The 19,782-nt window shown below is 43.2% G+C and overlaps 1 protein-coding gene across 1 annotated transcript in view; it reads right to left on the bottom strand.

Annotated features, from left to right (window-relative positions):
• Positions 1-10,894: 10,894 nt before the first annotated feature.
• Positions 10,895-19,782, bottom strand: part of LOC140723891 (uncharacterized) — a 36,571-nt gene continuing 27,683 nt past the window's right edge. The window contains exons 4-7 of the mRNA XM_073038431.1: positions 17,746-18,159; positions 17,015-17,181; positions 11,076-11,247; positions 10,895-10,968 (exon numbers count right to left, since the gene is read on the bottom strand). Coding sequence (XP_072894532.1) covers positions 10,895-10,968; positions 11,076-11,247; positions 17,015-17,181; positions 17,746-18,159 — 827 coding nt within the window. The remainder of the gene's footprint in view (positions 10,969-11,075; positions 11,248-17,014; positions 17,182-17,745; positions 18,160-19,782) is intronic.

Genomic DNA, 19,782 nt, shown 5'->3' with positions numbered 1-19,782 from the left:
CGCACTGCCATCCCCCGGGTATAACAATCTTAAGCAACCAAAGGGCACTGTATTATTGACAATCAATCGGTAAATTGGTTTATTATTGTCACATACACCACTGTAAAATGGAAAACTTTTCTGCATGCGATCCAAATAGATCATTACATCACATCGGTGCAATGAGGTCGTACAAGGAAAAACGGAACAGAATAGTTCAGGGAAACAGTGTTTCAGTTGCCGAGAAAATGCAGTGCAGGCAGACGATAAGGTAGAAGGTCAAAGGATCATTGGGAGGTCAGCGTTGAGTTTTTTTTGGGACTATGATCCTAAACTGTAGAATTCAACACCTTAAACTACAGTACTGTGCAGGTCTAAGGTGTATATTAGGACTGACACATTTTGTCTTTTATTTTCTAGTTTGCACTTTATCCCGTTGTGATGCGGTGTGAACGGCATCGTCTGGATGAAAGGTGCTTTATAAATAAGTTATTATTATTATTATTATTATTATTATTATTATTATTATTATTATTATTATCATCATCATCATCATCATCATCATCATCATCATCATCATCTTAGCCTAAACTGGTAAAACTTGAGGTACAGGCATTGCCAAGCACAGTCATGTCTCAATTGATAGGAGAATTCAGACTATTTTCGTGGTGTATAGTATTGAAGGTTTTCGAAGATTTACACAAGTATTGCCGTGAGGGCCTAATTTATTAATACTATTCTGTAAAGCCTTCAGGATGATACCAGTTAATGATATTACAATTGGGATAACGAATACCCTGTTCGTGTTCCATAGTCATTCATTTTGTCCTTTTAATTCAACATATTTCTGGCATTGTTTTACTAATTCATTTCTGTAAGTTATGTGTGTTTGAAATGGCTATATATATATTTAAAAAGTTGCTTTTGCTTGTTTATTCTGTAAAATTACATCCGAACGCATATCATGGATTATGCTATCTGAAATAATGATCGGACGCAGTATGATATGAAGGACTCCGATAGGACTCTAAAAGTGGAGCAGGCTTGTACTTACTGTAAGTTGTGGTGTTTTTCATTAGTTGTAGTTTAAGCAATGTTTTTGTGAATGTTCTCCACCACTTGATTGTGGTTGTGCAAGTAATGAGATTCAGTTAAACTACTGCAGGATCTTGTAAAATCGGATTGTTTCTAGTTTCTCTTGTAATTTTCAGCATACATCGTCTTGAACCTATTGGTCGTTTATTCTGTATTTTTGATAACTACATGTGTTAACAACCTTGTCCTGTATTGCGACAATGATCCCTTTTGTTTCTGGGAAGAGTTCTCCAACTCTGAGCGAGGGGTTCGACGCTTCCTTGTCGACATCTAGTCGGCTCAGATCGTGTGGCTGTCTTCCGAGGGGAGTCAGACTCTTCCATTGGTTAGCGTTTTATGATAGCTTCTTAATTTTTTATGGGTTAAGCTTTCATTTTCGTTCAGTGATGTGTACCCCTTATTGGATTTGCATATGCTTGTACGGAGTGCTGAATCCTGCTTGCGTTATAAAAATATGTCAATAGAGCTAATTGTGGATTTAAGAAAAGGCGAGATGAGAGAACACAACACACCAGTCCTCATAAAGGTATCTGATGTGGAAAGAGTGAACAATTCCAAATTCCTGGCTGTCAGTATCTCCCAATATCTAACCTGGACCCAATATATCGATGCAGCTACAAAGAAGGCACAACAGTGACTATATTTCATCAGGAGTTTCCAACATCACTCGAATATTTCTACAGGTGTAACTTGGAGAACATTGTAACTGGCTGCATCACCGTCTGGTTCACGGGGACTACTGTACAGGATCGGAGTAAGGTGCACACTCAACGATTCAGGAATAACTTCTCCTCTGACTTCCAGTTTCTGAATGGACATCGAACCCATCGATACTGTTTCACTAATCTCTTTTTAAATTTCTATTTCTGCACTACTTATTTAGTTTAATATTTCATATAATCACACAGACATGCATAGCTCTATATGTTCAACTTCCAGGCCCTGAAGCCGCTTTGCTGCTCAGCCAGATCCACTGTCTGACAGGCCACATGTCTCGAATGGATAACTCCAGGTTACCGAAAGCAGTACTATACGGAGAACTCTCTCAGGGCAAGAGAGATCGTGGTGCCCCGCGCAGGAGGTACAAGGACCAAATTAAGCAGAGGCTCTCTCAGGCAAATATGGAGGTCAATGAGTGGCAGCCGCTGATCGACGGAAAAGCCAAGAATTTTGAGGAACCCAGAAGAGCGACTGCTGAAAAGAAGAGGGGATGCAAGAAGGATCCAACTACCCAAGCGCCTGCATCCCAGCTGTCCCTCTGTCCCAAATGCTCCCGGGTCTGCAGATCCAGAATTGGCCCCTACAGTCACCAACAATCGTGTCATCATCCAGTGCCACCACCCTCCCCCCCCACCTCCCCCACCCCACACACACAGAGACACACACGCAAACCTATTTGGGAAGAGAACAGGATTTAGGGTATGTTCCATGATCACTAATGCTTGGTGGAACCCCGGAATGTCCATTCCCTCAAATCCTTTGTTCCCCAGATCTGGAGTACCTGGTGCTTCTGTGTAAACCTTTCTAGCTGCCAAGGGAGTTCCCGGCTGTTATTATCACAGCTGTGTAATAACAACATCCCCCAGTTGTGTGTTATTGTCATAGAGGGAGGATGATTCCATTCAGAAGTCGGTCAGGACTCCCAAACCACAAAATTTGTACCAACAGTTCCGTGCGAACAGCACTTGCCGTGTGACCGACTGCTTACAATGCCGGTGATCAGCAGGAGCTCAAGAAATTCAGCTCTGATCTATGCAAAGTTATCCAGGCAGCGAAACGACAATACAGAGATCGTATTCAGGCACAGCTCTCCACCAACAACACACACAGCTTATGGCAAGGTCTGTACATCAATGCAGACTTCAGAGCTAAGTGCAGTGGTGCTGCCAACATCGCTGCCTGTCTCCCAGAGGATCTAAGCCTCTTTACGCTCGGTTTGATATCGCCAACACTGAGCCCCCGAGGAGAGCCGACAAAGCGACCTGCACATTGGTCATCTCTGAGGCTGAAGTTTGCAGGTGTTTCCAACGAGTGGACAGTCGCAAGGTTGAAGGACCGGACGGCATCCCAGGGCGGGTACTCAGGATGCGCGCGGCACAACTGGAAGGTGTATTTACGGATATTTTTAATCTCATCCTCTTCCACTGTAGAGTTCCCTCCTGCTTCAAATCATCCATCACTGTTCCTGTACCTAAAACGACGAAGGTAACATGCCTGAACGTTCGGAGTCCTGTCGCACTCACCTCAGTAATAAGCTAATGCTTTGAGAGGCTGGTCCTGGACTACATCTGCCGAATGCTGTCACCCACACTGGACCCCCTACAATTCACCTACCAACACAACCGATCAACAGATGACACAATAGCCACTGCTCTGCACACCTCTTTAAACATCTGGAGAAGAGGGATGCTTATGTGAGAATGATGTTATTAGACTACAGTTCAGCATTCAATACCATCATTCCCTCCAGGCTTGACAAGAAGCTCAGAGGCCTCGGCCATGACCCTGCCTTGTGCAGCTGGATCCTGGACTTCCTGTCAGATCGCCAGCAGGTGGTAAGAGTGGGCTCCCTCATCTCTGCCCCTCTGCTCCTCAACACAGGAGCCCCTCAGGGATGTGTCCTAAGCTCCCTCCTTTACTCTCTGTATGCGCATGACTGTGTCGCCACCCACAGCTCCAATCTGCTAATTAAATTTGCTGAGGATACTATATTTATTGGCCAAATCTCAAGTAATAACGAGGCAGCCTACACAGAAGAAGTCATCAGCCTGACACAGTGGTGTCAAGAAAACAAATTCTCCCTCAATGTCGCAAAAACAAAGGAGCTGGATGCAATGTCGCAAAGACAAGAGGAATGGAGATAGGCTAACCCCCACTGATATCAATGGATCTGGGGTTGAGACAGTGAACAGCTTTAAGTTCCTTGGCATTCACATCACTGAGGACCTCACGTGGTCTGTACACATCAATTGTGTGGTGAAAAAAGGCACAACGGCACCTCTTTCACCTCAGATAGAACCAAAGAACCGTAGAACATTACAGCACAGAAACAGGCCCTTTGGCCCTTCCTGGCTGTGCCAAATCATTTTTCTGCCTAGTCGCACTGACCAGCACCTGGCCCATATCCCTCCATACACCTCTCATCCATATACCTGTCCAGGTTTTTCTTAAATGTCAAAAGTGAGCCCGCATTCACCACTTCAGCTGGCAGCTCATTCCACACTCCCACCACTCTCTGCGTGAAGAGGCACCTTCCCCAATGTTCCCTTTAAACTTTCCCCCTTCACCCTTAACCCATAACCCATTTTTTTTCTCCCCTAGCCTCAGTGGAAAAAGCCTGCTTGTATTCCCTCTATCTATTCCCATCATAATTTTATACACCTCTATCAAATCACTTCTCATTCTCCTACATGCCAGGGAATAAAGTCCTAACCTATCCAAACCTTCTCTGTAACTCAATTTCTCAAATCCCGGCAACATCTTTGTAAACCTTCTCTGCACTCTTTCAACCTTATTCATATCCTTCCTGTAATTAGGTGACCAAAACTGCATACAATACTCCAAATTCGGTCTCGCCAATACAACCTCAACATTACATTTCAACTCTTATACTCAGTACTTTGATTTATAAAGGCCAATGTACCAAAAGCTCTCTTTACGACCCTATCTACTTGTGACGCCACTTTTAGGGAATTATGTATCCATGCTCCCAGATCCCTCTGTTCTACTGCCCTCCTCTGTGTTCTGTCATTTACCTTGTATGTTCTAATTTGGTTTGACCATCCGAAGTGCAATACCTCACACTTGTCCGCATTAAACTCCATCTGCCATTTTTCAGCCCATTCCTCCAACTGGTCCAAATCCCTCTGCAAGCTTTGAAAACCTTCCTCACAGTCCACTACAACTCCAATCTTTGTATCATCAGCAAATTTGCTGATCCAATTTGCCACATTCTCATCCAGATCATTGATATAGATGACAAATAACAATGGACCCAGCACTGATCCCTGTGGCACACCACTAGTCACAGGCTTCCACTCAGAGTAGCAATCCTCCACTACCGCTCTCTGGCTTCTCCCATTGAGCCAATGTCTAATCCGATTTACTACCTCTCCATGTATACCTAGCGACTGAATCTTACTAACTAACCTCCCATGCGGAACCTTGCCAAAAAGCCTTACTGAAGTCCATGTATACAACATCCACTGCCTGCCCTTCATCCACTTTCCTGGAAACTTCCTCGAAAAGCTCTGATAGATTGGTTAAACATGACCTACCACGCATAAACCCATACTGACTTTTTCTAATAAGTCCCTGTCTATCGAAGTACCTGGAGACCTTATCTCTTAGTATTCCTTCCAATAATTTACCTACTACCGATGTCAAAATTACCGGCCTATAATTTCATGGCTTACTTTTTGAGCCTTTTTTAAACAACGGAACTACATGAGCTATCCTCGAATCCTCTGGCACCCGGTCTGTGGATATCGACATAATATGTATGCCAGGGCCACTGCAATTTCATCATTAGTCTCCTTCAAGGTCCGAGGGAATACCCTGTCAGGTCCTGGGGATTTATCTACTCTGATTTGCCTCAAGACAGCAAGTACCTCTTCCTCTTTAATCTGTATAAGTTCCATGACCTCCCTACTTGTTTGCCTTGTTTCCATAGACTCCATCCCAGTTTCCTTAGTAAATACAGATGCAAAATACCCATTTAAGATCTCCCCCATTTCTTTTGGTTCCATACATAGCCGACCACTCTGATCTTCAAGAGGACCAATTTTATCCTTTACTATCCTTTTGCTCTTAACATACCTGCAGACGTTCTTAAAATTATCGTTCACCCTGACTGCCAAAGCAACCTCATGTCTTCTTTTAGCCCTCCTGATTTCTTTCTTAAGTATTTTCTTACTCTTTGTATACTCCTTAAGCATCTTATTTCCTCCCTGTTGTCTATACATGTTATACATCTCTCTCTTCTTCTTTATCAGAGTTCCAATATCCCTCGATAACCAAGGCTTTTTATTCCTATTAATTTTGGGTTCAACCATGACAGGAACATACAAACTCTACACTCTCAAAATTTCTCCTTTGAAGGCCTCCCACTTACCAATCACATCCTTGCCAGAGAACAACCTGTACCAATCTACGACTTTTAAATCCCTTCTCATGTCTTCAAATTTGGCCTTTTTCCAGTTTTAGAACATCAACCCGAGGACCAGAGCTATCTTTATCCATGATCAAGTTGAAACTAATGACGTTATTATCACTGGAACGAAAATGTTCCCCTACACACACTTCCGTCACCTGCCCTAACTCATTTCCTAATCGGAGATCTAATATTGCATCCTCCCTAGTTGGTACATCTATATATTGATTTAGAAAACTTTCCTGAACACATGTTGCAAACTCTAACCCATCTAGACCTTTAACAGGATGGGAGTCCCAATCAATGTGTGGAAAATTAAAATCCTCTACAATCACAAATCTCTGTCTCCTGCAGTTGTCTGTTATCTCTCTGCAGATTTGCTCCTCCAATTCTCGCTGACTATTGGGTAATCCATAATACAACCCTATTAATGTGGTCATACCTTCCTGTTACTCAGCTCCACCCATAGGGCCTCAGTAGACAAGCCCTCTAATCTGTCCTGCCGAAGTACTGCTGTAATATTTTTCCTTACTAGCAAGGCCACCACCCACCCTTTATCTGTCTCTATCACGTCTGAAACATTGGAACCCTGGAACATTGAGCTGCCAGTCCTGCCCCTCCTGTAGCCAAGTTTCTGTAATGGCTATGATGTCATAATTCTATGTGTCAATCCAGGCCCTCAGCTCGTCTGCCTTTCCCACAATACTCCACGCTTTGAAATATACACACCTCAGAAGATTATTACCATCACACACAACCTTGCTATTTGTGGCTTTGCATGAACTACTAACATTATTTATTTTTACCACCGTTCCACTATCTACTCTGGCACTCTGGTTCCCATCCCTCTGCCAATCTAGTTTAAACCCTCCCCAATAACACTAGTAAACCTCCCTGCAAGTATATTGGTCCCCTTGTAGTTCAGGTGTAACCCGTCTCTCTTGTACAGGTCCCACCTGCCCCAGAAGAGGTCCTGATGATCTAGAAATCTGAAACCCTGCCCGCTACACCAGTTTCTCAGCCAGGTGTTCATTTGCCAGAGCATCGCACTCTTACCCTCATTGGCATGTGGCACAGGAAGCAATCCGGAGATTACTATCATCTATGTCCTGTTTTTCAACTTCCTACCAAGCTCTCTGTACTCACTCTTCAGGACATCCTGACTCTTTCTACCTATGGCATTGGTACCGATGTGTACCACGAAATTTGGCTGATCACCCTCCCACCTCAGAATGCTGTGCAGTCGATCAGAGACATCCCTGACCCTGGCACCCGGGAGGCAACAAACCATCCGGGAGTCTCTGTCACGACCATAGAAACTCCTGTCTGTACCCCTGACTATGGAGTCCCCTATCACTACCGCTCTCCTCTTCTTCCTCCCGGATTCAGATTCAGTGTCAGAGATCCAGCTGCCGCAGTTTGTCCCAGGTAAGCCTTCCCCCCAACAGTATCCAAATTGGTATACCTATTTTGGAGGGGAATGGCAACAGAAGAACCCTGCATTAACTGCCCTTTCCCTTTCCCTCGCCTGACGGTAACCCAATTACCTGTACCCTGTTCCTTAGGTGTAACTACCTCGTGGAAGCTACTATCTATAAACTGCTCAGTCTTTCGAATGCTCCGGACGTCATCCATCTCCTGCTCCAGTTCCCTAACGCGGTCTGTTAGGAGCTGCAGCTGGATGCACTTATTGCAGGTATCGTCAGGGACACCGGATGTCTCCCTGACTTCCCACATCCTGCAAGAGGAGCATTCCAACATCCTGCCTGGCATATTCTCTAGTCTGAACAAAAAAAAAAAAAGAAAAACAGAAAAACAGACGGTTGAGATGGTTGAGGACATTTGGGATGGGCCCGTAAATGCTAACGATTTTCTATAGGGGCACAATTTTGTGCATCCTGACTGGTAGCTTCACTGCCTTGTGTGGGAACTGTACTTCTCTCAATCGCAGGACTCTGCAGAGAGTGGTGCGGACAGCCCAGTGCATATGTAGATGTGAACTTCCTACTATTCAGGTCATTTCAGAGACAAGGGGGTAAAAAGTGCCCGAAGGATCATTCTGGACCCAAGTCTCACCAAGCACAAACTGTTCCAGCTGCTACCATCCGGGAAATGGTACCGCAGCGTAAAAGCCAGGACCAACAGGCTCCGGGACAGCTTCTTCCACCAGGCCATCAGACTGATTAATTCACCCTGATACAATTCTATTTCCACAATTGTATACATAAATACAGACTCACTGCACACACTTTACTGTAATCGTGCTGCTGGCGCAGAAAAACAATTTTCACGACATGTGTCCGTGATATTAACCCTGATCCTGAGAATTTCTATCTGGCTGTTGTCTCATTTTTTTTAGATCTGTTATTGATCATCCTCATACTGTCCTCGTTCATATCAGTCTACACGCGTTCCAGAGCACATGGTGTTTTCCAGAAATTGCTATTTAAATTCTTATTTTTCTTTGCATATTTCCAGATCCGTTTCAGAGCAGGATATTATACCAAACCAATACGTCAATATGGGCACAGTGAGTGTTTACTACCTTCGTTATATTTTTACTGTTCAGCTCTGTTTGGCAGATTTTCTTGGTCCTCGATGTAAATTCAAAGTTTGTTCAGCCTTGCAGTAAATTCAGATTTTCTTCAGCCTTGAAGTAAATTTTGTTGGAAGGTTTTCCTTTATCACACGATTATCTATTTTCTTTGCTTATTGATGTCCTAAATATACGTTTCATATTCTGTTGCATTGTATCCTGATGCTCTGTTTGATATTCTACCGATTCTATTGCACCTTCCTTTATGTTTGATCATGTTCTGTACCTTCCTAGTCTAAAGTTCATGCTTATATATTTGGAAATTAGTTCCATTATTTGAATTATTTGTTTCAGCTTTACTGATGCAAGAACAAATAATTTAAAATCATCAATGTATAACTGTGTCAAGGTATAATTCGTATTTTTTTCTGATTAGATACCTGATTTTGTCTGTTTCAGTAAATTATGAGTGGGCTTAAAGCTAGACAAAACCATAATGGGCTTAGCGAGTCTCTCTGGAAAATCCCTCCATTTATTTTGATAGTGGTCGTTGTTCCTTTGCGGTTGTTAATAGGACGTTTATTTTACGCGAATGCTTCATCAGATGTTGCAGAAATTTCACAAGTATTGTATGAATGTTATATATATTTGGAACTTCTCTTAAACACACAAGGAACAGAATCAGATTTGTTTTTTTTTGATAGACAATATAACACTGAAAGATTTCTGCTTTCCACAGGGTTTGAAATAGAATTACATAATCTTTTATCTGTTTTTCAAACCCGAACGGTATTCTGTCTGCTGTCCTGTGAGTATATTGTGGTTATCTAAGTTGTTATCTGGGTTGTTATTAGCTACGGGATGTACGATGCTATGATTTTAGATATAAAATTGTCTTATTATTATTAAGTGCTAATAATAACATAGTAGGGTAGGTGACCATTTAGTAGTCTTATAAATGCAGAATAAAGCTGTCGTTGAGACTGGTGGTACATACCTACAGCCTTTTATATGTTCTGCCCCATGGGAGTATGACAGAGAGGATGTATGAGGTGGTTCAGTAGCAAGGCTTTGGGTCGGATTTGTATCTTGCCAGCTTGATTGAGTTCCTCCAGGAGGTGACAAAGGTGATGGATGAAGTTACACATGGAAATTGTCTACTTGTATCCTGGTAGAGTCTTTGACGAGATCCCACATGGGAGGTTCATACAGAAAATTAACATGCTTGAGAACTGTGGGGAATTGTCCTGGCTGCCGGGGACCCAAACGGGGATAAATTTATTTGCTGGCGGGTGGTGAATCGGTGAAATTATTGCCATAGACGTCTGAAGAAGACACCTCATTGAGTATATTTAAAATGCAGGTCGATATGTTCCTGATTAGGAAAAGTGTCAACGTTCACTGGGATAATGGGGTAGAGAGGAATTGAAGAGCAAATTCACTGAGCGGAATGATTTAATTCTGCTCCTGGATCTTACGGTTTTTGGGAGCATCTGGAGTATTGTGTTCACTTCTGATTGTCCAGCTCTTGGAAGGATTGGAGAGGGTGCAGAACAGGTTCATCAGGATGTTGCCTGGATTCGATGACATGTGCTACAAGTGGAGGTTTGATAAACTTGGTTTGTTTACTCTGTGGTAGAATAGAGATCTGACTGAGGTGTACAAGTTTGAGAGATAAGAGTTTGGGTCGACAGCCTTTATTTTGTTTGTTTATTTTTACATATGACTGGTGTCTAATGCCAGAGGGCATTTGGTTAAGGTGAGATGGGGAAAATTTACAGCAATTGCGGGTAGTCTTTTAACAGAGTTGTGGGTGCCTGGAATTTACTGTCTGGGTCAACATGGCTTTGTGAAGGGAAGGTCGTGCCTCACGAAGCTAATTGAGTTTTTTGAAGAGGTAGCAAAAAGCAATTGATGAAGGTACGGTAGTAGATGTGGTCTACATGGATTCAGCAGAACCAACAGCTGGATTAATAGAAAAATATATTGTAGAAATTCAGGCTGCAAAGAGAGATTCTTTGAATTGTTACTTGAATCCAGAGATCAGTGAATGATTAATGGCGAATTTTGATTCCCAAGTTTTGCCAAGTCACAGACAAACATTTGAGAAGTGCTTTGAACTGTGCATTTGATCACTCACCTATCAGCTGAGTGGGTAATTCAGATAATCCTTGGGCGATGTTCATGTATTCCTGTGGATCAGGACCTGTTTAAATATTTTAAAAAAACATCCATGGAAACAGCTAAAATAAATAAATTAACTAAAATGTTTATCTCAATGTGCTTTGTGTTCAGATCGTGTTTTTAACATACCGAGTTCCTGTATTTCCCTCAGTATTCTGTCCAACTTCGGTAACTCAGTCCTCCATGTCACAAAGGATTCCCACATCGCCCTCCGGGCCCGGGAGCCTTTGCCATTCACCAAACTGAGGAAGAGTCTGGAACTCTCTGTCCGGTTTCCCTTCTCTGTCAGTTCAGTGACTTTCTATAAAAGGAAACAATGAATTTATTGTGGAGCAGACAGACAGACATGGAGAATGTGCAGGAAAATATCTGTTCATGGTCCCGGTAGCTTCAGAACAGATGCAGTCACTGGGCTGCTGCCTCATCCTCCCTGGGTTCAGTCATTAACAGAGAAACAGTCACTGGAGGAAATTCTAAATCAATAGTGTGAAAGAATAAGGATTTACTGACACCCTGCAGTAGATGCAATGTGATTAATTTCCTCAGTCTGTCAATGTGCAGCATTACATCAACAAGATGTGACAACAAGAACGGAAGAGAGGGGAGAGAGAGAGAGCAAAAACAAATGGATGGCGGGCATCACTGAATCGTGGCTGACAAAAGTTTATAATTGGGTGCTTAAATCCAAGGATAAATATTGAATCGAAAATATACGCAGGTAGGTGAAAGTGTTGGGTCGAAGCTCCTGTCATTAAAAATGAAAAGTCCTGAGAAAGAGGTGATATCGGATTGGACGATGTAAATGTTAAGAAACTGCATAAGTAAAATGACCCTGATGATACAGGCCTGTTAACAGTAGCCAGGATGTGACCTACAAATTACAACAGGAGAGGGAAGAGACATGCAAAATGGTGAATGTGAAAATAGTCATGGGGAATTTCAATATGCAGGTAGCTTTGGAAAATCAGGTCAGTGCTGAATCCCGAGTGAGGGAATTTTTAGGATGCTTATGAGATGGCTTTTGAGAGAAGCCTATGGTTGATCCCAGTATAGGAAAGACGGATCTGAATTTGGTGTTGTGTATTGCACTAGATTTGTTTGGGGAGCTTCAGGTAAATAATCCCTTAAGAGGCAGTGATCATAAAATAGCAAAACTCACACTTCAGTTTGAGAGGGAGAAGGTAAAGTCAGATGGATCAGTGCGACAGTTGGATAAAGGAATTACAGAGGCATAGGGGAAGACCTGGGCAAAAATATATTCGAACATGACTAACAAGGACAATGGCAGAGCGGGAATGGCTAAAGCTTATCGGCGCAATTAAGAAGGTTCAGGACAAATGATCACAAAGATGAAGAATTATTCTAAAGGAAGGATAATCAACCATGGCTGACAAGATAGTCAAAGCAGCACAAAAGCAAAGGAGAGGGGGCATAATATTACAAAATATAGTAGAAAGCTGGAGGACTGGGATGCTTTTACAAACCAACAGAACCAATTAAAAAGCCGTAAGTAGAGAAAATATGGAAAATGAAGGTAGGCTAGCGAATAACGTAAAATAGCTCACCAAGAGGTCCGTCTGATATATGAAGAGTGAAGGAGAGGAAAGTGGATTTTGGGCCACTGGAAAATGACAGTGGAGAGGTACTGTCAGGGGACAAAGAAATGACAGAAGGTATTAGTAATTATTTTGCGTCAGTCTTCACTGTACAAAATACACTAGAACGTGCCAGATATTTGAGAATGTCAGGTGGCAGAAGTGAGTGTATTTGCAATTATTAAGAAGAAGGCGCTCGGGAAGCTGAAAGTTCTGAAGATAGATGAGTCAGTTAAGTTCAGTTCAGTTTCTGTTTATTGTCATTTAGAAACCACAGAAGCAATGCAGTTAAAAAATGAGACAACGTTCCTCCAGAATGATATCACAAAAGCATATGACAAAACAGACTACACCAGAAAATTCACATAACGTTTTGTAATCCCCAAATCCATAGTCCAGAGAGGCTGCTGCGTATTAATATCGTGCTACCATCTTAGCGCGATCCCCGGAAAGGAGCTCCAAATACACCAGACAAAACAAGACTACCCAGACACACCAAGTTAGGAGACCAACTCTACCACCCAACAAACCAAAAACTAAAGCTACAAGACCTGATCAACTGCACTCGATTGCTTCTGAAATAGGAGGCTGAAGAGATTGTGGAGACATTAGTAATGATCACTCAAGAATCACTAGATTCTGGAAAGGTTCCGGAGGGACTGATCATTTTAAACTATAGGCCAATTAGTCTGATCAGCGTTGGAGAAGATGTCAGCAGTCGATAATTGAGGATAAGGTTTCGGGGTATTTGGACGCACATGATAAGAAAAAGGCCAACATCTATGGAAGGGAATCTTGCCTGACAGAATTGTTGGAATTTTTTGAGAGAACAGCATGCTGGGTCGACAACGGAGAGGCAGTGCAAGTTGTTTACTTGGACTTCCCGAGGACCTTTGACTAGGTACCGCACATGATGCCGTTTAACAAGACAGGGAACGACAGTATGACAAGAGTGATACCAGCATTGATAGAGGATCCATGATTTTCTCCAGACAGATTTTGTCTACTGTCAGGAAGCACAGAATGGGAACAAATTGGGATTTTTCTTGTTGGATGTTGGTGACCAATGGTGTTCTGCAGTGGTTGGTTTTGGGAGAATTCATTTTTCCGTTATGTCAATGATTTGAAGGCTTTATGGACAAGATTGCGCACGTTACGAAGATATGGGGAAGGACAGGAAGCGTTGAGGAAGCAGGGATTTTGCAGCAGGACATAAACCGATGAAACAATGGAGAAATCGGTGACAATTGGAATGTAGTATAGGGAGGTACATGGTCATACACTTTGCAGAAATAATGAAGACATAGACTATTTTTGAGAGTTCTAAAGAGTCTCTGGAGACATAGTGCAGGATTCCTTCCAGGTTGAATCGGTGTTAGGAAAGGCAAAAACAAATGTTAGCTTTCATCTTGAGAGGATGAGAATATAAGAACAAGCATTGGCCAGACCACACTTGCATATTATGAACGGTTTAGTCCCCTGATCAATGAAAATACGTGATGGCATTGTGGAAAGTCCAGAGAGGAATCGAAACTGACAGAACCAGTGATATTAAACCTGATTTTGATGTGAATGATTCCTGGATGTGCCTGTACTGGCTGGAATGTGGAAGGATGAGGGGAAATCTAATTGTAACCTGTGGAATATCGAAAGGCATTGAGAGGATGTGGAGATGATGTTTCAAAGTGGGGAAGTCTAGATCCAGACGGAACAGCCTCAGAATAGAGGGACGTCCATTTAGAACAGAGGTGAGAAGATTCTTCAGCCGAGGAGTAGTGAATCTGTAGAATTCATTGGCACAGACAGCTGCGGAGACCAGGACATTGAGTATATTTAAAACAGAGGTTGGTACCTTCTCGACTAGTCAGGTCAGCAAGTTTCACTGGGAGAAGGCGGGAGAATAGAGTTGAGAGGGATAGTAAATCACCCATGATGTAATGGCGGAGTAGGAAGATGGGCCTAATGGCCGACGTGTTTCGATACCTTATGGTCTTATGATGTGTAAAGACAACAGAAAATTAAGGAATGTCAGTGCGGCCGTCTTTTGATGGAGATCGCTACTGCCTGGCACTCATGCTGTAAAATGGTGATCACTTCCTGAATGCAGGCATGGGCTTCCTCATTTACTGAGGAATCATGAATTAAACATTTAACCGTCTTCAAGCAACATCTCTCTCTCTCTATCTCTGGCTATCCGTCCCATAGGGTGATGATGGTTCCTTTCAGTCAGTTAGTCGGGTGGTACCCCACTCCTCAGAAAGGAACCGTGTGCGTGAGTGGATTTTAGGTGAGTAGGGCGTTGCACCGGTCCAGATCCACCCTCTCGACATCCGCTCCCGGATCCAGCAGCCTGGTTGGGTCCAAGACGGCTGGGGGATGTTCTGTTGCAGTGAATGGCCAGACCAAGCTTCGATGCGAGGGATGCCCTTTCCGTGCTTGTTTTCTAGATGACCGTTGACCCTAACAGATGGGTCATCCGCCCTTAGACAGGTCTTGTTTTTCGTCCTGCAGGGTGTCTAGCCACCCTCCTCACCAGGTCAGCCTGGTGGGGGAGCTGGTTTAGTCACTGACCATCCGACCATGCGACAGGTAGTACTGGGTTACATGGTACCGGTAGCACTCAGACAAGTGGTCTGACCAGAACATACACCGATGATGGAATTAAGGTAATCGAGGATGCAACTGAACATGGATGAGCTTAGGACATTGCTCTGAGAGATAAGAGGAATGATGTCCCGGCTTTGAATGATTGATCTCCCAGAACAGTTAGCAGTAGGAAATTGGAAAGGTTTTCCATAACTCGAATAATGGACAACAATTATGCAATAAATCAGCATAATTCCCTGATGGTCCACTGCACTGTAAAATAATCCCTCAGTTTCACTGCTACCAGGTCTGAGCAGTTACAGTTGCTCAGCATCTGAGATGAGGTAGTAAACTGGATTATACACTGGCTTTTTGGAGGAATCCAGATCGTGACTATAGACTGTTGCATTTCTGATTGGCGCCTGTAACTCGTGTAGTGTCACGGGGATCGGCGCTGTGTCTGTTGTTGTTTGTCATCTATATCAATGATCTGGATGAAATTATGGTTAACAGTATCAGCAAATTTGCGGATGACACCAACATTGGGAAGGTGCAGTGGACAAAGAGGAAGACTACAAGAGCTTGCAGTGAGGTCTGGACCAACCGGAGAATGGGTTTAAAAGGGGCAGATGCAATATAATGCAGACAAATTGCACTTTGGAAGGGCCAAGCAGGGTAGATCTTACACAGTGACCGGTAGGTCACTGTAAAGTGCGGTAGAACAGAATGATCTGGGAATACAGGTCCATAAGTCATTGAAAGTGATGGCAAATGTGCTCAAGTTGTGGATCTGAAAGAAAGTTTCTTATCGCATTAACCTTCATAAATGAAAATATCGTGTACAGTAGATGGGATATGATGTTGCATAAGACGTTGGTGAGGACTAATTTGGATATTATCTGCAGTTCTGCTCACCTACCTACAGCACAGATGAAAGTAAGTTAGAAAGAGTACACAGAAATAAAAACAAGGATGTTGTCAGGACGAGAAGACCTAAGTTATAAGAAAAGAGTGACCGGGTTAGAACTTCATTAATTGGAACGTGGAAGACTGAGGGGAGATTTGAGAGAAGTTCACACAATTACATGGGGTATAGACAGGATAAATGCAGCAATATTTTGTACTGAGGTAAAGAGGTATTACAACAAGAGGTTATCAGCAAAGGGTGAAAGGTGAAAAGTTCAGGGGGTACAAAGGTGAAACTTGTTGACTCAGAGGGTGCTAAGAGTGTGAAACTAACTAGCTAGCAGCGCAAGTAGTGCAAGTGGTTAAAAGAAGTCTGGATAGATCCATGAATGATAAGGGTATAGTGCACTATGGCCTGGTGAAGGTCAATGGGAATACATAGTTAAGTAGTCCAGCATTGAATAGATGGGCCAACAGGCCTGATTCTGTGCTGTACTTTCCTATGACTATGACAAATCAGCCACACATTCTTTGGGAACTCACGGAGCCAAGACCAGATATGGTTAGCAGGTTTTCCTCTGTCAAGTACGGCGGTAAAGTCGGTTGTCTCAGTTTACAATCTGACAGTTTAATATTCGTCCTGGATTAGTGAGATGAGGTGAATCTGCCCGATGGTCCAAACAAGATTTGAAATTGGATTCAGACTGAATGCCTGTTCGAAGTCCAGATATGCAGTCACTGCTCTTATATCACACTGATAAATACAGCAGGTGAGAGAGGAAAAAAAAGCTGAGGCTGACCCTTTTGCTCCCAGTGCTCCCCACATTAACAGCTGAAACCAGATCTGCTGGAGACAAGTCAGAAATCAAAGTCTCCATCCCCAGGTGAATTCCCAGTCTCCATTCACGCCAAGAACGTGAAGGAGATTAATTTTGGTCACTATTCCCAGCAGTTCGGTGACAATACACAAACCACACTCACCTCATTTTCTTCTCTACTGAAATATCCCTCCTTTGTCAACATCCAACCAAGTCTCTCAACCTTTTCTTCAATTGCTTGTTTGAGTCTGTCTCTATAGAATTTTGTCAGATGGTACAGTCGATATTCGCCCCCCTCTTCTAGGAGGTCAGAGATTGTAAACTCTGGTTCTGTGAATATAAAAGGGAAAATGAAGGCTTGAACTGAAATATTCTTCGTTTCCGCAGCTCTCACCAAACACAACAAAAAAACATGACTTGAACCTGCCTACAGACACAAAAATGGATTGAATCCCAATCTCCAACACTAACCTTAAAACCTACCCAACAATGTTCTAGGCATTACGTAATAGAAGGACCGTATTTAATGCAAACCAGTCCATCCCCCATCCGACCCACTCACCTATTTCAATTTTGGATGGGCAATAAATGCTGGGACTGTCGGTAATATGCGCTTCCCAGAGATACTCTCTCCATCCTGGCGAATACAGTTCCCTTGATGCACATCTTAGAAATACTCTCTTATCTGGACAGCTGCCTTTCCTCCAATACACATCCTGGAAATCCTCAGAGCAGGTAGTACATTTCCTGTAGTGGGGTAACGGGTGCCCCACTACACTACATGTACTACACCCACACATTCCCCCTCCCTCTGACCAACCCTCCAACAAGGAATCGCTTTTACCCTCCTCCCTGCCACATTCTGCAAACACATCACCCTCATATTTCACACACCCGCTGCTTGTTGGGGACTTGAAAATTCCGTGCTCAATGAGCTTCCGAGCTGATAGGCAGTCGCCTCACTTGTGCCGGTTCCAGGGTCCTGATCGGTGTCTCTGATGTCACTGTCTCTGGGCTGACAGGCAGTCGCCTCACTTGTGCTGGTTCTAGGATCCTGATCGGTGTCTCTAACGCCACTGTCTCTGGGCTGACAGACAGTCGCTTCACTTGTGCCGGTTCCAGGTTCCTGATCGGTGTCTCTGGGCTGAATTTGCTCCACTTCCGCTGCGGCCGTACTGCATTCTGGGACATTGCTCTCAATCTGACCCTGCTTCGGTACATTGCTTCCCTTGTCCCGATCATCTTTCCCCGATGATCCACCTGGTAAAAACCTCCTCAGTACGTTCCGTAATCGTTTCGATTTCCTACCTGAAACAAATGATGAATTGCAGGTTATTGGAGTATGATTTAGATCTGAGCAAAACTGATTCCGACTGCAATGGAGCCGTGACTCTGGCTGACCAGATTTGGAGTGGGACTGTACTGGGTAATGTGAACCGTACATCCTGCTTGGTGACCATCCTGATAAGCCGGTGACTGGACATATTCACTCCCAGTAAAATAATAGGATAGACACAGTAATGCCAATCACTTAATTCACAGCAGTTGAATGATGACCACGGGATCTGAATGCAACGGTGTTGGGTGATACTGGGAAATTAAATAAATATATGACGTCAAATTTACCGGCCTGTAATTTCTCGGATTACTTCTTGATCCTTTTTTAAAAAAATGGAACAATATGAGCTATCCTTCAATCCTCCAGCACCTCACCCGTAGATACCGACATTTTAAATTTATCTGCCAGGGCCTCTGCAATTTCAACACTCGTCTCGTTCAAGTTCCGATGGAATACCCTATCAGGTCCTGGGGATTTATCTTCTCTGATTTGCCTCAAGATAACAAGCACCTCCTCCTCTTCAATCTGTATAGGTTCCATGACCTCACTACTTGTTTGCCTTAATTCCGTTCACTCCATGCCAGTTTCCTTAGTAAATAGAGATGCAAAAAACATGTTTAAGATCTCCCCCATTTCTTTTGGGCACATACATTGCCGACCACCCTGATCTACAAGAAGACCAGTTTTATCCCTTACTATGCTTTTGCTCTTAATATACTTGTAGACGCTCTTTGGATTACCCTTCACCTTGACTGCCAAAGCAACATCTTGTCTTCCTTTAGCCCTCCTGATTTCTTTCTTAAGTATTTTTGTACACTCTTTATACTCCTCAAGCACCTTATTTGCTCCTTGTTGCCTATACCTGTCATACATCTCTCTGTTCTTCTTTTTCAGAGTTCCAATATCCCTTGAGAACCAAGGTTCCTTATTCTTGTTCACTTTGCCTTTAATCCTGACAGGAACATACGAACTCTGCACTGTCAAAATGTCTCCTTTGAAGGTCTCCCACTTACCAATCACATCCTTGCAGAGAAAAACCTGTCCCAATCCACGTTTTTTAGATCCTTTTTCATTTCTTCAAATTTGGCCTTTTTCCAGTTTAGAACCTCAACCCGAGGACCAGATCTATCTTTATTCATCATCAAGTTGAAACTAATGGTATTATGATCACTGGAACCAAAGTGTTCCCCTACACACACTTCCGTCACCTGCCCTAACTCATTTCCTAATAGGAGATCTAATATTGCATCCTCCCTGGTTGGTACATCTATATATTGATTTAGAAAATTTTCCTGAACACATTTTACAAACTCTAACCCATCTAGACCTTTAACAGCAAGGGAGTCCTAATCAATGTGTGGAAAATTAAAACCCCTACCATCACAACTTTCTGTCTCCTGCAGTTGTCTGTTATCTCTGCGCAGATTTGCTCCTCCAATTCTCGCTGAATATTGGGTGGTCTATAATACAACCCCATTAATGTGGTCATACCTTTCCTGTTTCTCAGCTCCACCCATATGGCCTCGGTAGACAAGCCCCCTAATCTGTCCTGCCTGAGCACTGCTGTAACATTTTCCCTGACTAGCAATGCT

The sequence above is a fragment of the Hemitrygon akajei genome, unplaced genomic scaffold, assembly GCF_048418815.1.
Source record: "Hemitrygon akajei unplaced genomic scaffold, sHemAka1.3 Scf000144, whole genome shotgun sequence".
NCBI classification, from domain to species: domain Eukaryota; kingdom Metazoa; phylum Chordata; class Chondrichthyes; order Myliobatiformes; family Dasyatidae; genus Hemitrygon; species Hemitrygon akajei.
Note: the sequence above shows the minus strand (reverse complement) of the source record. Positions and strands in the feature narration are given on the sequence as shown.